Genomic DNA, 20220 nt, shown 5'->3' on the forward strand with positions numbered 1-20220 from the left:
ACACCTGCACGTTTCTTTGACTGCTCTCAGAACTGCTATTATCCTTAAGTACGAGATTATTTTTGTGCTCTGATGTAATATGCATGTGAAATCTATGGGGCATTAAATCATACACAAAATAAATCCGGAGCTCTGTAAGAAATTGAGTGACACCTTACCTGTGTCTGAACAACAGCAGGGTGATTTGAATATTTTCAGATGATCTTGACAATTATCTATAAGAGTGTGACTTAAAGCCAATAGTAAACATAGCACTAAGGCCAATCTTCTACTTCATCATTGCCAGGTAAACATATAGGTATATGAAACCTACAAGACATGACCGCTCAGTAAACAGCAGAGAATATATAGCAAGTACCCACAAATTGCTGAAGGAACATTGTTGTCTAGGAATATTCCCACCTTTAAAGGATTAAAGTACCCCCCTGACTACTTATAATCCCCAAATCTTATCACCTTATGAGGGCCAATCAGCATTACATCAATTACTGATCAAAGATTTCTCCCCATTTCCTTATATAATTGCCACAAGACCTGAGGACTTGAATTGCAGGATAAACATTGTAACCTTTCATAAACTGAATACACTCTTTCTGGTAAACCCTTACACAGATTTGATCCCTCTTTATCTCTTCTTAAGCAGATAACGAATCAATGTACATAATATACACACAGTTTGTCTCAAATATTGATGAATCTTGACCTCAAACAGACCCCACAAATTTTCACCACAAACCAGCAAATCAAAGGAAATGCCAATAATGTAAATATGTCCCATCATTCAGACAATAAATTATAAATGTAAGAATCAATAGTAGAAATGTACAACACACAGACTATAAAAACTATCTGAATTGTAGTTCATTTTGTAAAGAGTAATTTATTTATTTTATTTATTTGATGTTATGATTGATATCAAACACATGTAATCTGATAATTAGTTTGCTTTACAAAGAACCTAATAACAAATAACCTTTCCAACACAGCCATATTTTAGCGCTAGAAGGAATGCATGTCCAGTGTTTATTTTATCACCTCTGTAAAATACCTGAGAACTATTTTTTTCATGACTACCTTCCAGCCACTCCATGATTAACAACCTTTGATGCTGAATTTTGTCATAATCTTCCAAATCTGTGCTGTACCGAGTGCGTAAACGACCTACATTGTATATCCTAAAGGGAAATAACTCAGGTGTAGGTGGTTACCTCCCCTGAGATGATTTATTTCAATGACAACTTTTACATACCAGTATGTACCAAATATTAATGTTCTTTATTTCCTTTTAAGGTAGAAACACATCTCACTTTACTAAATCTTACACTTACTTCATACAAAATGCTCTGAATTGACTTTAAGTATTCCTAATTTTTTCCTCATTTCTTGACACTGATTTAAACCTGATTACACATTGCCATAGGCTTTGTTAATCCTACATTCATGCATCATCACTTTCACAGACATAAACTTCTTAAACATTTCACTTTATGGGTTTTTTCACCTCCTAGATTCACTGTTTACATTGGAAATATCTAGTCCTCACTCACCCAGAAGAAGAACATAAGATATTCTTTTTGATACATCCTTTTCCTCAGAAACACTACCATTGCTGGAATCCTTGGTGGCCTCGTTTTTTATTTCAGACCAAGTTTTCAATTCATTTTTGTCCTTATACCTTGGTTTGATATTTTTACAATCTTCTGTGACCTTAGAAACGGAATACACTGGCCCATCTTGTTTGCAGGTTGCTGTGTATTCCTTGGTCACCATTAAGGACTCATTCCTAACTTTAGCATCCTTTTGGACCCCAGTCACTGTCACTTCAGTGTCATTTCTTCCTAGATCCTGTACTCCTCTTACAGAATTGTCTCCACCCATTGTTTCAGAATCGGTGGTGACAATGTTTCTACGTCTTCTGGTACGTAGAGTTAATGGGGTAACAGCAAATACATTCAGTCCTGTTGACATCTCCTTCTTTAATTTGCTTGAGTATGTGGGTAAGCCATGACACAAAACATGGTCAATTTCTCCTTCTTAAGATGTCCTTAGAAACCTTAAACTGTCCTAAATCACAACAAATGGAACAAGTCTTGAAGTACCAAGAACAAAGACTGCATTAACTTGCAGAAAGCTACCCAGATCTGCACTGTCAATGTCACCTTGATGCATCAAATGTCTGTTTTAAATTTATATATAACACCCATGGTATTACAATATTTGAATGTTCTTTGCCACCACAATGGATTTCTGATTCTCTCTGACACTGAAGTGATGGGTCCAGATATGGATTATATTTCATACTTATCAGATACAGTTCTGATATTATCGTAGGTCAGGGGCAGGGCTAGATGGTAGTCATGAATCACAGTACAAAATGAGTTTTTTTATCAATTATGTTGATGTAACTAATTGTAGCACTTCCTGTGGTAGTGGTAATGATAGAATCAGCAGGTGTCTGTACAATCTGTGAGTTTTAAGGCTTTGGTCTCTTAATTCAATTAATTCGGCATCATGAAAAAAAAATTTAACTGATTTCAAGAGTATTACATTAATATGATAGCCATTACTTTAGAAAGCAATCCACTGCTAATTAATGTACTTAATTTTAGACTAAGCCAAATTATACACAGAATGCATGGAAAAATTATTGCTAGAAAAATAAAGAAAGGGAGTCAAAGTCAAGTATAACTGTATATATTTCATGAAAGCCTTGATAACTCAAAATGAAAAAAAAATTGTTTACTGAATGATGAAAAAAACATCAACATGTTCAAAGAAACTAAATTATCATCTCATGAAACTTAGATTTACGATTTCTCTTTTGCCTTAGATCAATGTGCTGAAAAAGCTTGGCAGACTCCAACAGGAAACCACTATGATTGCTTATCAGCATCCCACCAGTAGGAAGGCTTCCAGTGATACCAGGCCCTTATCTTAAAGGTTTATATTTTTGAAAGATTCTTCCAAGAGTTTAAATTGTGTATGAAAATAAAAATCTTCCTGATATTTTAACAGTTTTTCTGCTATTTTTAACTCAGAGCTGCCTCTGCAAGATCTCAAAATATCTTTTTCAATTGACCAAAATTGCTTCATGTGTCATTACTTCATCAGTATAAAAAATAAGATAAAGATGAAAATATCAATATGTTCATTCATAAATATTTATAAAAAAATCACTTTGCACATCTTCTCTTTAATTCAAACTTTCATTCTTCTCTGTGTATATATTTTAAACTTTCAATTAATTTTCCCCTATAGACAGAGTATTTTCAGCTCAAGGAGAATTCAACATGCCAAATTTAAGATTTATAAGAAGGGTAACAAAGCAGAAAATTAGATTACATCTGGAAAATCTTTCTGTCTGTGTTTGCTTTTCACAGACACTGACTATCACACCTCACAACAGTAGATAAAGCTGTGGATAGAGGGGCTCCCATTAAGCTCATGTTGTTAAAGCTGCCTTAATCCTTTTTCTAGTTTTTCAATTTGTGGGAGATATATAGTCATCACAAAATTAATTTAAATGCAATAAAAAGCTGACAGAAACGACAAGGCCATTATCATGTCAAAATTCAGCAAAAATCTTTTTACATCTTTTGACAAATTTGTACAATGTCATAATTATAGCTTCAAATTTTCCAAACCTCTGTCCACATATGTTTTAATCAACCTATCATAGGTAACTGCACTGAATAAAGAATGCACTTGAAGAATAGCTTTAGTTCCAGGTGTATGTGTATGGATAGCAGATTTTTTAAGTGATTTATGCCAGGGAAGTATATAAATTACATAAGATATGGGAGAAGGGCCAAAAGGCTTATTGAAAGTTCCTAGGCACAGCAAACATAAGAGGGAAACCTGTCTGTTTGTGTTGCATAGAGATGTCAGGATCAAATTGAGTTAGCAAATAAGGAAAATTTAGATCACTGACTTGTTTTACAACTCAGAAATATTAAAACTTTAAAAGTTCCAAAGTAATGTGTAAGGTTAAAATAGACATGAATAGACAACCCACAAATAAAACGAATCAATTTGCATACATCTATCAGTTATTGGAAACATCCTATATGATAACACGAATCAGGATTGATGTAATTATAATGATGCTATAATCATGATAATCAACATTAAATATAGCATGTCCTACCTCAGAAACAGAACAAGAGGCCCAGGGGCCACAGCGCTCACCTGAGCACATCAGGCTTAAATTTACTCCATACCCCCCCCCCCCCCCCCCAGGCGTTCATCAGAACAAACTAGAATCTACACTACCTGAGGATGATTCTATATAAATATCACAAGTCATAGCTTTGAAGTACTTGAAAAGAAGATTTTAAAAGGTTTCTCTACATATCCCTATATAAAACTCGGCCATTTTGGCCCCACCCTAGCCCCGGGGGTCATGATTTGAACAAACTTGAATCTACACTACCTGAGGATGATTCCACATGAGTTTCATCTCTCCTGGCCCAGTGGTTCTTGAGAAGAAGATTTTTAAAGATTTTTCCTATATATTTCTATGTAAAACTTGGGACGGCCATTTTGGCCCCACCCTTGCCACAGGGGTCATGATTTGAACAAACTTGAATCTACACTACCTGAGGATGATTCCACATGAGTTTCATCTTTCCTGTCCTAGTGGTTCTGGAGAAGAAGATTTTTCTTATATATTCCTATGTAAAACTAGGGTCGGCCATTTTGGCCCCACCCTTGCCACAGGGGTCATGATTTGACCAAACTTGAATCTACACTACCTGAGGATGATTCCACATGAGTTTGATCCAGTGGTTCTGGAGAAGAAGATTTTTAAAGATTTTTCCTATATATTCCTATGTAAAACTTGGGTCGGCCATTTTGGCCCCACTTTTGCCCCGGGGGGTCATGATTTGAACAAACTGAAATCTGCTCTACCTGAGGATGATTCCACATGAGTTTCATCTTTCCTGGTCCAGTGGTTCTGGAGAAGAAGATTTTTAAAGATTTTTCGTATATATTCCTATGTAAAACTTGGGTCGGCCATTTTGGCCCCACCTTTGCCCCGGGGGGTCATGATTTGAACAAACTGAAATCTGCTACTACCTGAGGATGATTCCACATGAGTTTCATCTTTCCTGGCCCAGTGGTTCTGGAGAAAAAGATTTTTAAAGATTTTTCCTATATATTCCTATGTAAAACTTGGGTCGGCCATTTTGGCCCCACCCTTGCCCCGGGGGTCATGATTTGAACAAACTTGAATCTACACTACCTGAGGATGCTTCCACATGTGTTTCATCTTTCCTGGCCCAGCGGTTCTGGAGAAGAAGATTTTTTAAAAATGCCATAAATTTTTCACAAATTCATAATTATTTCCCCTTGGAAGGGGGCGTAGCCCTTCATTTGAATAAACTTGATTCCCCTTCACCCAAGGATACTTTGTGCCAAGTTTGGTTGAAATTGGCCCAGTGGTTCTTGAGAAGAAGATGAAAATGTGAAAAGTTTACGCCGACGCCGACGACGACGACAGACGACGGACAAATTTTGATCAGAAAAGCTCACTTGAGCCTTCGGCTCAGGTGAGCTAAAAAATACAAGTTATAGTGTTACAATGTACTTAATAAATCCCTAACTATACCTACCTATGACTGCATGTACTCGTACTGTTAACTGTGTCCTCAATATCAAAGCATTCTTTCTCCTGGAAAAAAAAGTAACATTGATGATTAAAATCATATAATACTGATTAATATTTAATGCTTTAATGGTATAACCTTATAAATTCACTAGTACATGTACCATCCACCAGTACTATATTAGATATGAAGAAACGTGAGTACACTTAAAATAGGTATATACATCTATAATTAACCAAATATAATAGATTGCTTTTGCTCATAAATGTTTAAATATCAATTTCAGGTTGGAAAAACAGACAACTTGAAGTAACAAATAATCTCTTTAATAATCTATGCATGTACACATCTGTTTATATACGAAACATGCTACAAATATATGACCACTGCTCACCTAAAACCTGTCACAGGGGACCTTTATATTATGTTTACATCTAAGACAGGTAAGATTTCCTGTGTAGACTACCATTACTTTATATCAATCACCTATTGAAACATCGGACTCTCTTAAATAAATATTGTGGTAGGATCAAACAAAATATTTTTGGAACTCTCTTATTTTAAAATCTAGAAAATTTTTAACATTCACAAAACTACAGGGTATGCAATAAATCTAGAATATCTCCTTATACAAATAATTCAATATAAACAAATTAAATTGAGGAAGTTTTCAGATGACTTTAAATGTCTTTTTAAGAGGAGTTGTTTAAATTGAAAAGAAATAAATGGCTTGTAAAACAAGTATGTGTCAGTGTTAGAGATAGGATCTTTATCAGCACTTGATAAAACGGATAGAGAAATCATGGTCTTGATTTTAGCAACCTTGTTACAAAGTGTAAAAGATATCTCATAGAATCTCATCCATATGTAGGTGGTTTAGGCAATCCATTGAAATGACAAATGTTTAGGTATCTTTAATAATCTTATTAAGCTAATGACATCTGATGCTCATATCAATATAAATATACACATTCCTTATTTTAAGGACTCCTAACAAATTATGTTTTCATTCCGCCAACATATCTATTTACATGTACCTGTCATAAAAAATAAAAGTTTGTTTAATCAAAGGGAGTTGTGAAAAAAATAAGCCATGTAGGTGGCAGATTGACTGGCTGTTTAAGGAATGATTCAACAATTAATTTCATTTCAATGTACGTGTTTACACACCCACAGAAAAAAATTTTAAAACACGTCCAATGAATGGTGATTTTAATTACAACTGCATGTGCAGTATGCATGGTATATAAACCTTGTATGCATGGTATATGAACCTTGTAGCATAATGCAGCAAACTTATATAAGATCTAGCTAAAAATGTTTACACAGGGAAAGTCTTTCTTCCGTATAGAGACCATAATTAAAGTGCCATCTACTGAATAGACATGCAGTGATTGATAATTCAAAGACAGATAATAGGTCTACGTAAAGGTGGAATGATCTACTACTTGTCCCACTGTCAGCAGGACTTACGTCTCCCTCTGAGACTCAAAACCTGTGTCCCTCTGATGCGGCCAACAGATAAGATTATTGAATTGGCTACCCTCTCTTAGTCTCTACTGTACAAGTGTTAATCAAATTTTGGATAATTTCTGTGATGATATGCTTTCTAACAGACAGAGTGTAGGGTTCTGTACAATAATTGATCATGCTGGTTCTGTTTTATGCTAATAAGTCCTGTCCAGGTTTGATGTGAATACAGGTAAACATGTCTACTGCATTTCCTGACTTGAGTACATACCGAAGAATGCCGGACTGTTTTCTGGGAAAAGTAAAGTCAGAAGAAAACTTAAGGTTTTGGCTTCTAAATGAAAAGTATGCATAATTTTCATGATATATTGTGAATAGAAGTCCATCAAGTGCAATATCATGTAGGAAAACTTAGTATCACAAGTGTGTCGCTGATGTTTCAGAAATGTATGATAATTATGTAGAACGTTGTACGTGCATTGTTAGATACTCTTAACCTTATACACTTAATGCACGATCACAAATTTCACTTTCTGACACATGCCCAAAAATATGGACATTCCATGTATCTATAATGTAAACTGTTAGACTTCTTTCTTAGAAGAAGGCCCTCAACTGAGCCAATGTATGTATATATGTGTAAAGAATGCATGGCTATATGTTGTATAAATCACCTAGCTTTCCTGAAGACAACACGATAAACACCAGGAGATGTGAAACCTTTCAACAAAATACTTCTGATCTGTCAAACAAACACTCAAAAACTGTATGCAAGTCTCTCCTGAATTCTTTACGAGCTATACAGTCTGCATGCTGGCCTCGGACAATATCTACATACAATGCCAGCAATGAGAAACCTTTTGTTTAGTTTCGATATTCTGAACGTTATCTATATTGAAATCAATACGCTGCACTTTTGTCTAAAACCATTGTCGAGCATGAGTCTTTTCTATTTTTGATTTTGAAATTTTTAAATATATGTTATTTTTTCCAGTGTTAATTACTCATATCTCTAAATTAAGGGGTAGATAATTATTCTTAAATGAAAGACATGATTGGAGCCAGTATTTTTTTTTAGCCATGTCATTTTGTGTTTGATGTTTTGAAGGTTATTCAACCAAGAAAGCAGTTATACTGATAAAAAAGATCTAGTTTCAAAAGCAGATCCTTCACCTAATCCTGGCAATATTAACTGACTCCGGCGGCCCACGGAGAGTTCGGCAGCTGTAGCTATACCTGGGATCAGATAATGCTGCTGCAGCTACCAACAGAAAATCAGGGCTCTTCTGCAAAAACCACATAGCAGGTTATCTATGACCTTGAAAATCAAGTTACTGGGGTAAATGAAACCATTTCATTTTCAAATGCAATAAACTTCTCTAGATGTCAGTTTTTCTAGCTTTGGGTGATCTTGATCAACCTTTGGTCATCAATTTTGAAATTCTGTGTTCTTTGTGAACCTTTGGTCATGGTTTCAGAAGTTCTGGGTGTTCTCAGTGAACCTCTGGACAAAGTTATAGCTCTGTTGACTGATGTGTGAACTTGAGTATGGTGTATATTAAGCTGTCCTTGACTAAATGCCAGGATCTGGTTAGTCTACTCAGCAGTCTAGTATCTGCTGTCTCTTGTCATATCCGCTCAGGCAGATACTGTCTTTGAAACCTTATGACCAGAGACAATGCCTCATCCACAAAATATTTATGGAATACTTGTATATACATATCGCGTGCCAAGCAGTAGGCTTTACTTACAAAGAGTAATAGAGTACCTATTTCCTACAATTTTACTGATATTATATGGTGTCATCTTAAGCACTTGAGTTATCGCAGATGAGAATGCTTGAAAGCCCTCAAGTGTTTATATGCTCATTGATATAGATAAAACACATTTAACAAACAGAACTATGTCAAATTAATAAATGGAATGGAGAGACAATATCCAACACTTGAGAGGATCATCCCTGTACCATAGATTAACCGCAGTCAGTTGAAGTTTATAATGCTAGACAGCATTCAGGTAGGTTTGTGGGTATATGAACTTGGTACAAAACAACATGTCACCCCCCTATTCTGTGTTAGATTATCTGTCATCCATAAAAGTAACAATGTAATAAACTGGAACAAAGCACCCTGGTAAACAGCATACCAGAGCAAAATTAGTCACAATGTCTGGGGTAGACTAACTTTATGACTTTGCGCTTTAACTTCTTGTTTTGTTCCAGAGATGGTCACCAAGCAATGTGAATCTTTGTTTGAACTTTCCATTATATAACTGTCATGAAATCTTTGATAATTTACTTGATAATTTGATTAATTTCTGAATTTCACTTTATTTAAAAGCCTACAGACAGACCCTAATATGAAGTTTCATAAAGTTAAAATTAAAAGGTGAACAGATAGACCATTTTTCAATTTTCAGACGATGAATCTTGCATTACCCTCCCTTTTCAAGCTTTTAAATTTTTCTTTGTATACTATAATTAAAAATATTGTTAACTGACATATGAAGCAAACCAGATTAAGACATTCCCCCTGCCTTCTCAGTCAATGACCCAAAACTCAGAAATTAACTTTTACTTGGGATGGATTGGTTATCGTCAAGCAGTCTTCAGATGTATAATATTTTTAGAACAGACTTGGCAAACAGTCCATCATTTTCTTTAAAGACTTTTCTTAAAATAACTGAGTTATCTGTAATTAAATTATGATCCCACCCCACTCATCTGTATTCATGTGTTCCTTAGTCAAATAGTACTATACCATTAATAATTTAGATAACAAATTTTAATCAACTGATTCTAAACAGTCTTATAAACAAATGTTCTTCTTTCTAACTCTAAGGGATCAGCATTAGTATTATGATGGGCATATCATCTATTTTTAAAAAGTAAAATAAATCTAATTTCTAATTTATCTTTAATGATCTTTCATTGACCAAAGCAAAACCTATGGTAAGTCTCTCCAACCCACCCATCCCCCCCCCCCCCCCCCTCTTAAATATAAAGGTATTTTGTTCTTTTCCAGTGGATTGGTACGTTTCCTATAAACAGGTAGCTCTCACTTACTGATCTTGGAATCCTTCTAAATCGTCTTGTTGTTCATCTATGGTGGATTCCAAGTCCAGATAGGTTCCATAATCTCCCTGGGTTCCATTGTGATATCTGTAGATCTGAAGGGCACAGTCCTCTAACTGTTAAAAAAACAATACAATGCCTCAAATTTAGGGTATTACAGAATGTATTGAACATGCCAAATCAACATTCTTTGCGAAAAAAAAGTGTTCAACATATCATTTGATCAAATGACTGATCTTACAGTACATAAACAAACCTTCAAACAACATTACTTCAACAAGTTCAATCAAAAAATATAAATACAGACTGCCTTTAGGGAATGGAGATAAAAAAATAAAACCTCAGACTTAATCTGATATAAATTTTATGTCATCTTACTGTGAGTTTTATAAGAATTCTGTACAGTCTGAACTTTCAAACCATTCCTGGGGCTAAACACCAACTGACAGTCCACAGTGGCCATATCAGTTGTTATAATCAAGTCACTCAGACACATAAAAAATCAGACAATATCATATATTCATACTATACCAATTATCCACCGACTCTATGCAATTTTCTGAACAAAGTAAAAGTCAGATACATTAATCAGTTGTCTTTCAATGACACGTAATCATGATAATATTATTTTCCTTATGTCAAAATTAATTTATCGAATTGTGAAATGAACATAGGGCTACCTGTAGAACTGTATCAACATTTTCTGTACATCATAACATATTTTACATTTTAACATTATAAATACTTATAAAATGATTCAAATATTTCAATATTCAAATAAATATACAACGTAATTTCAAAAAGAAGAAAGAATCACTAAAGATAATGCCAAGTAAGTAAAGTTGACAAAAAAGATTGAAAACTGGTGGAAAAAAAAAATGAAAGAAATTGAATAAAAATAAGAATAATTTTCAAATGACAATATCATGTTTATCAAGTAAATAAGTACTGTGTATTTTGACATTTTAAGAATATCATTTCATTGTAAAAGCAAATGAAACACATCGATACAATGATATTGACGTCTGCGTTTGTTTACACTTCACAACCACAGCGATCACATGAAAAATTGTTAACTTACTTTATGTGGCGCTTCAAGAAGTCTATGTACACCACCAATTTGATTAATCAAAGGAACATTAATATGGAATGTAAAAGTTGGTGGACGAGTCGGTTCTGGAAAATTTGTACTCGAAAAAGGATCGGTATCATCCAAATACTGTACTCGACTCGCGAAGGTCGCCATACTTTTTGATATGATTGCTTGATCTTCAAGATATTGACCCTTAACCCATGTATTCCTACGCGTGTTCCCAGGTGAAAAATTTCAATTTCCTTGCCACACTACTCAGTAGCTGTGGGCTCTTAGTGCTCTTGTAGATATATATCTTATAACGAATATATCCAGTCAGTATTAATGTGCCAATTTCTTGATATAAAACGAATTTTTACAATTCAATTTTCCTTAAGATTAATACCGACTCCTTGTGACCACTTTTTTTTCCTTTTTTTTTTTTTCCAATTTTTAATAAAGATTTGTTGTTAAGACTGAGTACTATAATTCAAATTTCTAAATTAATAAATAATAATAATAATAAATTTAAAAAAAAACCCAAAGCCTCGTTAGAGGTAGCTGTATTATATCTAATCAAACTTTGATTTCTCTCTGAGGCTCTGAGATATTTCTCTCTCTAGTTTGAATTTGTCTTCCTCCTAATCGGTCATTTTTTCTCCAAAAATGTCATTGATCAATAAAATGTTTATAGTATGATGATTAAAAGAAACTTTTATAATCAAATTTATAAAAAAAAAAAAATAATAATAATAATATTTTTATTTATTCAATAATTAAAAAACAGAACTTAAATGAAGACTGTGCAGTTTCTCATCTTATAGATTTTCTACACAGACATAAGAAGCATTATTTCTACGATGCATGAATATTGTCACGACATTTAAAAAATGCAAAAACAAAATAAAATTATTTTCTTTCTAACTAATGTATACAAGTGGTATATACACGTTAAACGCAAATCTTTCCATGCAACGATATCAGAGTTACCTCGCCTTTGCCGTTTGTAAGTGCTCGACTACTCCCCCCCTTTTCCAAAGAAAAATAAAACGGAAGGAGGAGAAAGAAAGAAAATGGTTTCGCTGTAGTGTACATAACAGTGATAAATAGAGTCAAGAGAAATTTGGACATCTTTATTTTCACCTAAAAATTAACCGATTTTATCACTACTGATATGAGTACATTTTATTCAAAATATATTGTTTATACTCTGTAAACTTTTTCCCGATAATAACATTTCTGAAGTATGAAAAAAGTGGACGATTAATATTCTGAGTGTCTTTCGTCTGTTTTTTTTAAATGATTAATTAAACAAAAAAAAAAACAACAACAAAAAAAAAAGAAATAAGTTAACATAGGATACAATTTATTAAAATCTATTACATGTACTCGTAATTATATAGTTGAATTATATATATTAACGCTGAGTTTGAATTCTTAAATTAAAAAAAGTATTTGATTCCGTGCAACAAATTTTAAAGCACTCTTGTCATTGAAACTGCTTTATTATTCGTTATAATTTTGAAATGAATATCAGTAAAATTTTACGTAATCTGATGTACATTGGGCCTATATAACCATTAAAATATATACGCAGTATCATAAGTAAGTTTCTACATGATCATTAAAATGGTTGATATACGGTGTACGACTGTACTCAAGATTATATGTTTTGTTTTGGGTTTTTTTTTGAGAAAATGTCTCTAGAGTATCATCTCTCTCTCTCTCTCTCTCTCTGGAAATCTAATTTTTAAAAGTTTTATCTTACTTTCTGAGTGTCTACTCCTAAGTATTCCAGCAGTTGATTGGCTGTCGTGAATCCCCGGAAGTGCAGTTCAGATTGGTATCAGGTACCCTGACCTTTCTGAGGTGGTTTTCACAAGTTCAGAATATCACTGATGGTAACTGATCCTTTGTTGTTTTTCAAAATGTTGCCCATCTGCTGGGCCGCTGCCGAGGGCAGTCCCCGTGTTCTCTGGGGAGACATTGGTGATTCTGGCGTGGAACTTGTCGGTGGTGCCCCTAGGCTTTGAACGGTCTGTGGTTCTTCTATATCCACTAGTTTCTCTTCTATAAAATGGATTTGTATGAACAACAAAAGTTCTTAAGAACAATAAATGATTATGAATAACAAGACACGAAACCACTTAAAATATTTCAAGACAACAGTCAAGCCATTCAACAAAACTACAATCTATTATGAAACAAGAGGCCCAGGGACCACATCGCTCACCTGAGCAATTTGCTAGGAAAAAGCACATATCAGATCCCTACTGAAATTTTACTGAGTTTGGGGGGAGAGGGGCTTGAATTTTAACCTCATAGGGGGTCATGGTTTGAACAAACATGAATTTACACTACCTGAGGATGATTCCATAAAAATATCACTTAGCATGGATTTGAAGTTCTTGAAAAGATTTTAAAAGGTTTCTCTATATATTCCTATGTAAAACTTTGATCGTTCATTTTGGCCCCACCCTACCCTCTGGGGTCATAATTTGAAAACTTGAATCTACGCTACCTGAGATATTCCACATGATTTTCATCTTTCCTGGCCCAGTGGTTCTTGAGAAGAAGATTTTTAAAGATTTTTCCGATATATTCCTATGTAAAACTTGGGTCGGCCATTTTGGCCCCACCCTTGCCCTGGGGGTTATGATTTGAACAAACTTGAAAACCTGAGGATGATTCCACATGAGTTTCATCTTTCCTGGCCTAGTGGTTCTGGAGGAGAAGATTTTTAAAGATTTTTCCTATATATTCCTATGTAAAACTTTGGGCCATTTTGACCCCACCCTTGCCCCGGGGGTCATGACTTGAACAAACTTAAATCTACACTACCTGAGGATGATTCCACATGAGTTTCATCTTTCCTGGCCCAGTGGTTCTGGAGGAGAAGATTTTTAAAGATTTTTCTTATATATTCCTATGTAAAACTTGGTCGGCCATTTTGACCCCACCCTTGCCCCGGGGGTCATGATTTGAACAAACTTGAATCTACGCTACCTGAGGATGATTCCTCATGAGTTTCATCTTTCCTGGCCTAGTGGTTCTGGAGGAGAATATTTTTAAAGATTATTCCTATATATTCCTATATAAAACTTGGGTGGCCTTTTTAACACACCCTTGCCCCAGGGGTCATGATTTGAATAAACTTGAATCTACACTACCTGAGGATGATTCCACATGAGTTTCATCTTTCCTGGCCCAGGGGTTCTGGAGAAGAAGATGTTTAAAAGATTTTTCCTATATATTCCTATGTAAAACTTGGGTCGGCCATTTTGGCCCCACCCTTCGGGGGTCATGATTTGAACAAACTTGAATCTACACTACCTGAAGATGATTCCACATGAGTTTCATCTTTCCTGGCCCAGTGGTTCTGGAGAAGAAGATTTTTAAAAAATGCCATTAATTTTTAATAAATTCATGATTATCTCCCCTTGGAAAAGGACGTGGCCCTTCATTTGAACAAATTTAAATCCCCTTCACCCAAGGATACTCTGTACCAAAAAGTGGATTGAGAAGAAGATGAAAATGTGAAAAGTTTACAACGACGACGACGACGACGACGACAACGACGACGACGACGACTACAACGACAGACAACGGACAAATTTTAATCAGAAAAGCTCACTTGAGCCTTTGGCTCAGGTGAGCTAAAAAGCGATGAAGCACACTTAAAACGAAAGTGGTGGGAACAAAGTGACTGGTCTTGAGCTACCCACAAAGCGAAATAGATACACCAATGTTTCTACAGCTGTGACAACTTGTCTGTCTAAAGTTGTTCACTGCTGATGCACAACAAACAGAGGAAGCATTAACCGTCATTACTCATACTGCGCAGATCACTGAAGATTACAGAGTTATGACAGAGATGGGCAAAATTACAAGATATTTCTATGATCATGCGAAGGTAAAAATAATAAAATAAAAATCAAGGAAAATCAACGAAAAAGACAGGTTAATAATAAATTAATTATTAAAAGGTTTCTAGAATATAAATCTAAAACTAGTGTAATGCAGGCATATCAGGCAAGTGAAGTCGTCTTCAAGATATAATCTTTGTGTAGCAAATTGTTATTAAACAAAGTCTATACAGAGAAGGAAGAATTATAATTACGACAGAAATTACATATATTTAAAAGGAAAATCAAAATAACGGAGGAATAAAACAGTGGTAGAGGTTTGAAGGGACCTTTTAGAAATCTACGCTGTACCAAAGTCATATTTTGTCGACGCCATCACTTTATGCGAATGACGCATAGTTACCTGACGACTTTGGCTGTAAGGGATGAGGATGATCAGGAACTGGTGTATCCATCAAGTTTTGTGGTCTTTTAACCATTACTTCGTCAAGATTTTTACTGTCTGCGAAATAATCTCCAGACATTTTGCCTTTTTTAGAGCCATCCTCGTTACTACCTAAAATATTGTCGATATCCATGTTTGCCCCAATAAACCCACTTTTTGTTCGCTTTGCCTGCTGCGGTTTACGACTTGACTGTTGGGTACCTGTTTCATTGGCCCCCGAGACAAGGTCTGGTAACCCTGATTCTTTATTCATACCTTGTTGGTTTGGTGATCTTGGCGACGGTGTCGCTCTAGTTTCGTTAGACATAACTGAAGAGGATGAAGTTCCTTTCCGTAAATGTCCATCGTCCGGTACCACAGAGTTCATTGAGGGGATGGAAGATGAGTTGCTCATATGAGCCAGGCTTTCATTGGACACACCCAGACTTTTTGGACGATTGTATGCATTGACTCTATCATCAAGTACATTGTCATCCGACCCTTGCCTGCTGTAAGGTTGTCGATCATCCAGGTTGTCATCGCGCGAATTATTTCTGCTTATTTGTCGTCTTTTAGAATATTGAAATCGATTAGGCGAATCCTCACGATTGAAACCATAATGAGAACTATCACTTGCCTGGCCACGGTCACTTTGATGTCCATCTCGGCGCAGCTTCCTGTCATCTAATGTATCTTCTCGCGAACCTTCCCTTCTAATTCGTCGACTCTCATATGATGATTGACGAGAATGTCGACGATTAGGAGAATCGTCTCTGGAAAATGCATCGGAAGAACTACCAGATTTACGATTGTTTTGGGCCGGAGGATTCAAACTTCTGGAATCGCTTCTTCTTGATCTCACGTTAGAATCGCCATCTGCTTCATCATCCAGATCTATGGATCTGTTAAGATTTGATTTTCGGTAGCTTTTATTTTTTAGTCTATGTTCATGACCACTGTCGTTTGTAAAGACATTGTCATTTTGGTCACTTCTCAATCTTCCACGCCTTCCTCTTCGAGGAGGCGGAGACTCCTCGCGGGGTGGCGAAGGCTCACGCACTGACCTTCGCCCGCGAACTCGATCGGGTGACACATCGCGACTAGAAAGGTCCCTTTCGGAGTATTTAGAAGATTTCGAGGGAGGGTAATCATGCGCAGAGAAGTACTCACCAGAATCACTTCTCGGAAACCTAGGCTCTAAGTTCCTGATGGGACCACTTGGTGCAGGATGAACGTCCCGTGAGTAAGGATCTTGTATCGGTAGCTGTTGCTTCCACTGGTGAACCTTTTCAATACTATCACGAAGGGAAAGGTTTTCCGGTGTTAAAGGAGCATCGGCGTCGACTGGATCGTCCAGTAACTCTCTGCTTCCATGTCGTCTGCGACGTTGCACGGGAGGTTGTGAATCTACGGGAGAATGAACTATTATATCTGGCTCCCCGGGGTTATCTAGCAGTTCCCGACTGCTATGCCGTTTCCGTCTCGGCGTCTCGTCTAAAATACTTTCCCTTGAAGAAGAACGGTTATAGTCTGGTCTGGAATCTCTGTTTACATCCCTTTGTCTAAATCGGGGACTGAGTGGTTCTTCTGTATTAACTTCATTTGGTGACTTGGGAGTGCTTGTTCTAGGGGCTCTTCTTCTTCTAGGAACAAGAGCTTCGTCTTCAGAATCTGCAACAGATTTCGGTGTTTCTACATCGCCATACACTGCTTTTCTCCACGATCTCTCTCCTGGCACATCGGCCACAGTTGCTTCTTTATCACGATAAGAATATCTATTTGGTTTGTTGCCGTCATCGTTATAACCAGGTGACATGGGATTCGAAAATTTGTCTCTGTACTTGTAAAATGCTTCTCCAGCTCCATTTCCACCCCCTCCATCTTCCATCATGGCTAAAGCTGCTAACGCTGCCTTTTCACGCATGTCCACTCCGGCACTGCCTGCATTACTACCGGCAGAACCACGTCTTCCCCGTCTGGGAGACGGTGGCTCAAGAGTTTGTGTTGCACAGTCAACAACGTTTGTTGATGTTCGACCGCGAAACCGACCATCTCGTCGGAGTTCACGACTCTGAGGACGTAATCTTTTTGTCTTTGCTATACTGTTTGATTTTCCACGCCTGTATTGTTTTATATCGCGACGCGTTCCTCCTTCTGGAGGTGGAGAAGTTCCCCGAGAGATAAGATATCGTCCTTTGAATCCATCTTTCTCAGCTTCTGGAGCACTGTCATCTGTGTCACTTTCGGAGGTAACTAACTCTTTTCGAGGAGGTGGGATACTACCATAATCACGAGAGCGCCGACGACCATACGGATCGTGGTCTGCCTCAGATGCTCTTGCTTGTTGTCTTTCGTATTTTCGTGAAACTGGTGGTGAAGCTTCAGAGGTATATGTGGAGTATGAAGGTGATGCACTTCCACTATACTCGTACCTTGACGATCTGTTACTTACAGGAGAACTTTCTCTACTGGCCCCTCCATAACTTCGTCCTGAGCGAAGTGAAGAATTATCATATGATCCAAATGATCTTGTGCTTCCTCCATAGTCAGAGAGATAGCCAGACCTATTGCTGTATGGGTCAGAGTTTGCACTTCTTGTGGAATGCTTATCATATCCGTATGAATTGTCCCTTCCAACGGAAGGGGCACGGTTGCTATTAAGTGGTGAATACATGTCCTGTCTCGAAGAGCGGTTTTCTCCAGTTGAGAACCGTTGGATCCGCTCCTGGACGGGGCTGCTGTATAGACCGCCTCCTCCGCCGTATGATGAATATCTGTTGCTGCTGCTGTTGTATGGACTAGATCCACTATATGAATAACGATTGGATGGCTGGTAACTGGGTGAAGAGTAATTTTTGGATGAAGACCCGTATGATGGACTTAGATAGTTGCTACTCCCTGTTCCGAATTTACTAGGTGAACCATATCCTTTACTTGTTCCCATGTTATCGTAAGACTGAAAAGAGAATTAAACATATGCATTTAAGGGTTCATCTAAAAGACGTTTCATTGATTGATGTAAAGATGCCAACGAGTGAAAACATGCATGCATTATAAATAGTTGTTTTCGCTACATTTGTGGGCTTAGCTTCTTACGCTCATTTTCATGTAATGATTGATTTTTTCTGTGCTTTTAGTTTTCTGAACTGACCGGAACCTTGTTCGAACCTTGGCAATCCATTGCAACTGGTTTCTCATTATAGGATAGAGCAATTTAGAGAAAACCTTCAATACTTTAATCAAAAAAGGAAGTGTTTAAACTTTTTCGAACCACAACTTACATTCCTCAAATATTGACCGTTTAATGAAAGTTTCTTTTTATTGTCTGTGTCAGAGAAAATTGAAACTAAAATTGGGATAAATCTTCATGAAAATGTCAGAGATTTGACAATATATGATTGATTCCAAAAGAAGGAACCACAGAGTGTTCGATTAATATTCGTGGTGAAGTAGGGTGATCCTTAAAGTAATTATTTTTTATCGTTGAAAATAATATTAAGAGGAATTAAGTAATGATAAATCGACTGTTTTACTTATCTTCGATGCAAGTATCACTAGTTAACCTCTGGGACTAAGAATTCAATACTCAAGTTAAATCAATGTTAATTTCGAAAAGATAATGAAATACTATTGAAGTAGTGGTTACTTATAATTACATTATCTCTACAACAGTCTTTGAAGAGATTGTGGCGTTTGTCTTAGATTAAGATACTTAGATTTAGTTAACCTAGATTATATTAATTGAACAATCATCTGAAAGGCATCCCATGTTATCTTGTCTTAAAAAATCAAATTAAAAACACGTTAGTGATTATTTAGAATGGGAGGTTGAAACTGCATGTATATCATCTAGGTTCACTTTCTATTTTAATTATCTGTAAGCACGATGTTTTACTCACAGATTGTAAACCATTCTGTTTTATTGATGGTTGCAGGAAAACATGAGTGATCTACATGAAGGAAGATCACGCGTTTTTCCAGATGACGAGGGCGTCTTCCCTGCCAACAACAAGACTTATGACCGGAAGGGAGCACAGATGGGGCGAAACAATATATAACTCTTTCTCTACTGGCAAATCCACTGTTTTTGGTAATTATCTACCAAAGTGTCTCTTACCCAGAGGTTATCAATTTCGAAAACGATAGTGTAGTGTAAATGTACATGATGCTGCAAAGGATAATAAAATTGCTTTGATATATCAAAATTTTAAATTTTATAAAATAAATTCAAAGAGGTAAAAAGAAGTACTGCAAAAGATGATTTTAAAAAATGATGACTCCTATGATTAAAAAAACAATGGTGACTCCTATTATCCTTTGCACTTCTGACGGACAAATCAATCCTGTAAATATATCTTTGTATAGGGCAGATAAATGCATGTATGTATACTTGAGAGCCAGGAAGCAAAGTACGACCAAACATTTTTAGTTTTGATGGGCACAACCAAGCAAAATCTTTGACATGCAAACAACATCAAACAAAATGAGGACAGGGTGACATCAGACATAATTTTTGAAGAGGGGACACATCCAAAAAGGAGCTTTGTTATTTACAGTATATTACATGTCGGCTAAATTATGGGGAGAGAGGCAGCCCTTTCCCAATTCTTATGCTATGTACATAAAATCTTTAAAGATTTCTTTGAATTTTAAAATTTAGCTACTTAGAAAATCGAACGAAGCATGTTCTGCCTGGAAATATATAA

The 20220-nt window shown here is 36.1% G+C and overlaps 1 protein-coding gene across 1 annotated transcript in view; it reads right to left on the reverse strand.

The window, feature by feature from the left end:
* LOC134280002 (FH1/FH2 domain-containing protein 3-like) overlaps nucleotides 1-20220 on the reverse strand; it is a 52368-nt gene that overhangs the window by 18785 nt on the left and 13363 nt on the right. Inside the window, 5 exon segments of the mRNA XM_062762404.1 lie at nucleotides 5616-5674; nucleotides 7351-7371; nucleotides 10144-10268; nucleotides 12993-13294; nucleotides 15494-18470. Coding sequence (XP_062618388.1) covers nucleotides 5616-5674; nucleotides 7351-7371; nucleotides 10144-10268; nucleotides 12993-13294; nucleotides 15494-18470 — 3484 coding nt within the window.

The sequence above is a fragment of the Saccostrea cucullata genome, unplaced genomic scaffold (genome assembly GCF_032062105.1).
Source record: "Saccostrea cucullata isolate Sc308-1 unplaced genomic scaffold, CSIRO_AGI_Scuc_v1 ctg152, whole genome shotgun sequence".
NCBI classification, from domain to species: domain Eukaryota; kingdom Metazoa; phylum Mollusca; class Bivalvia; order Ostreida; family Ostreidae; genus Saccostrea; species Saccostrea cuccullata.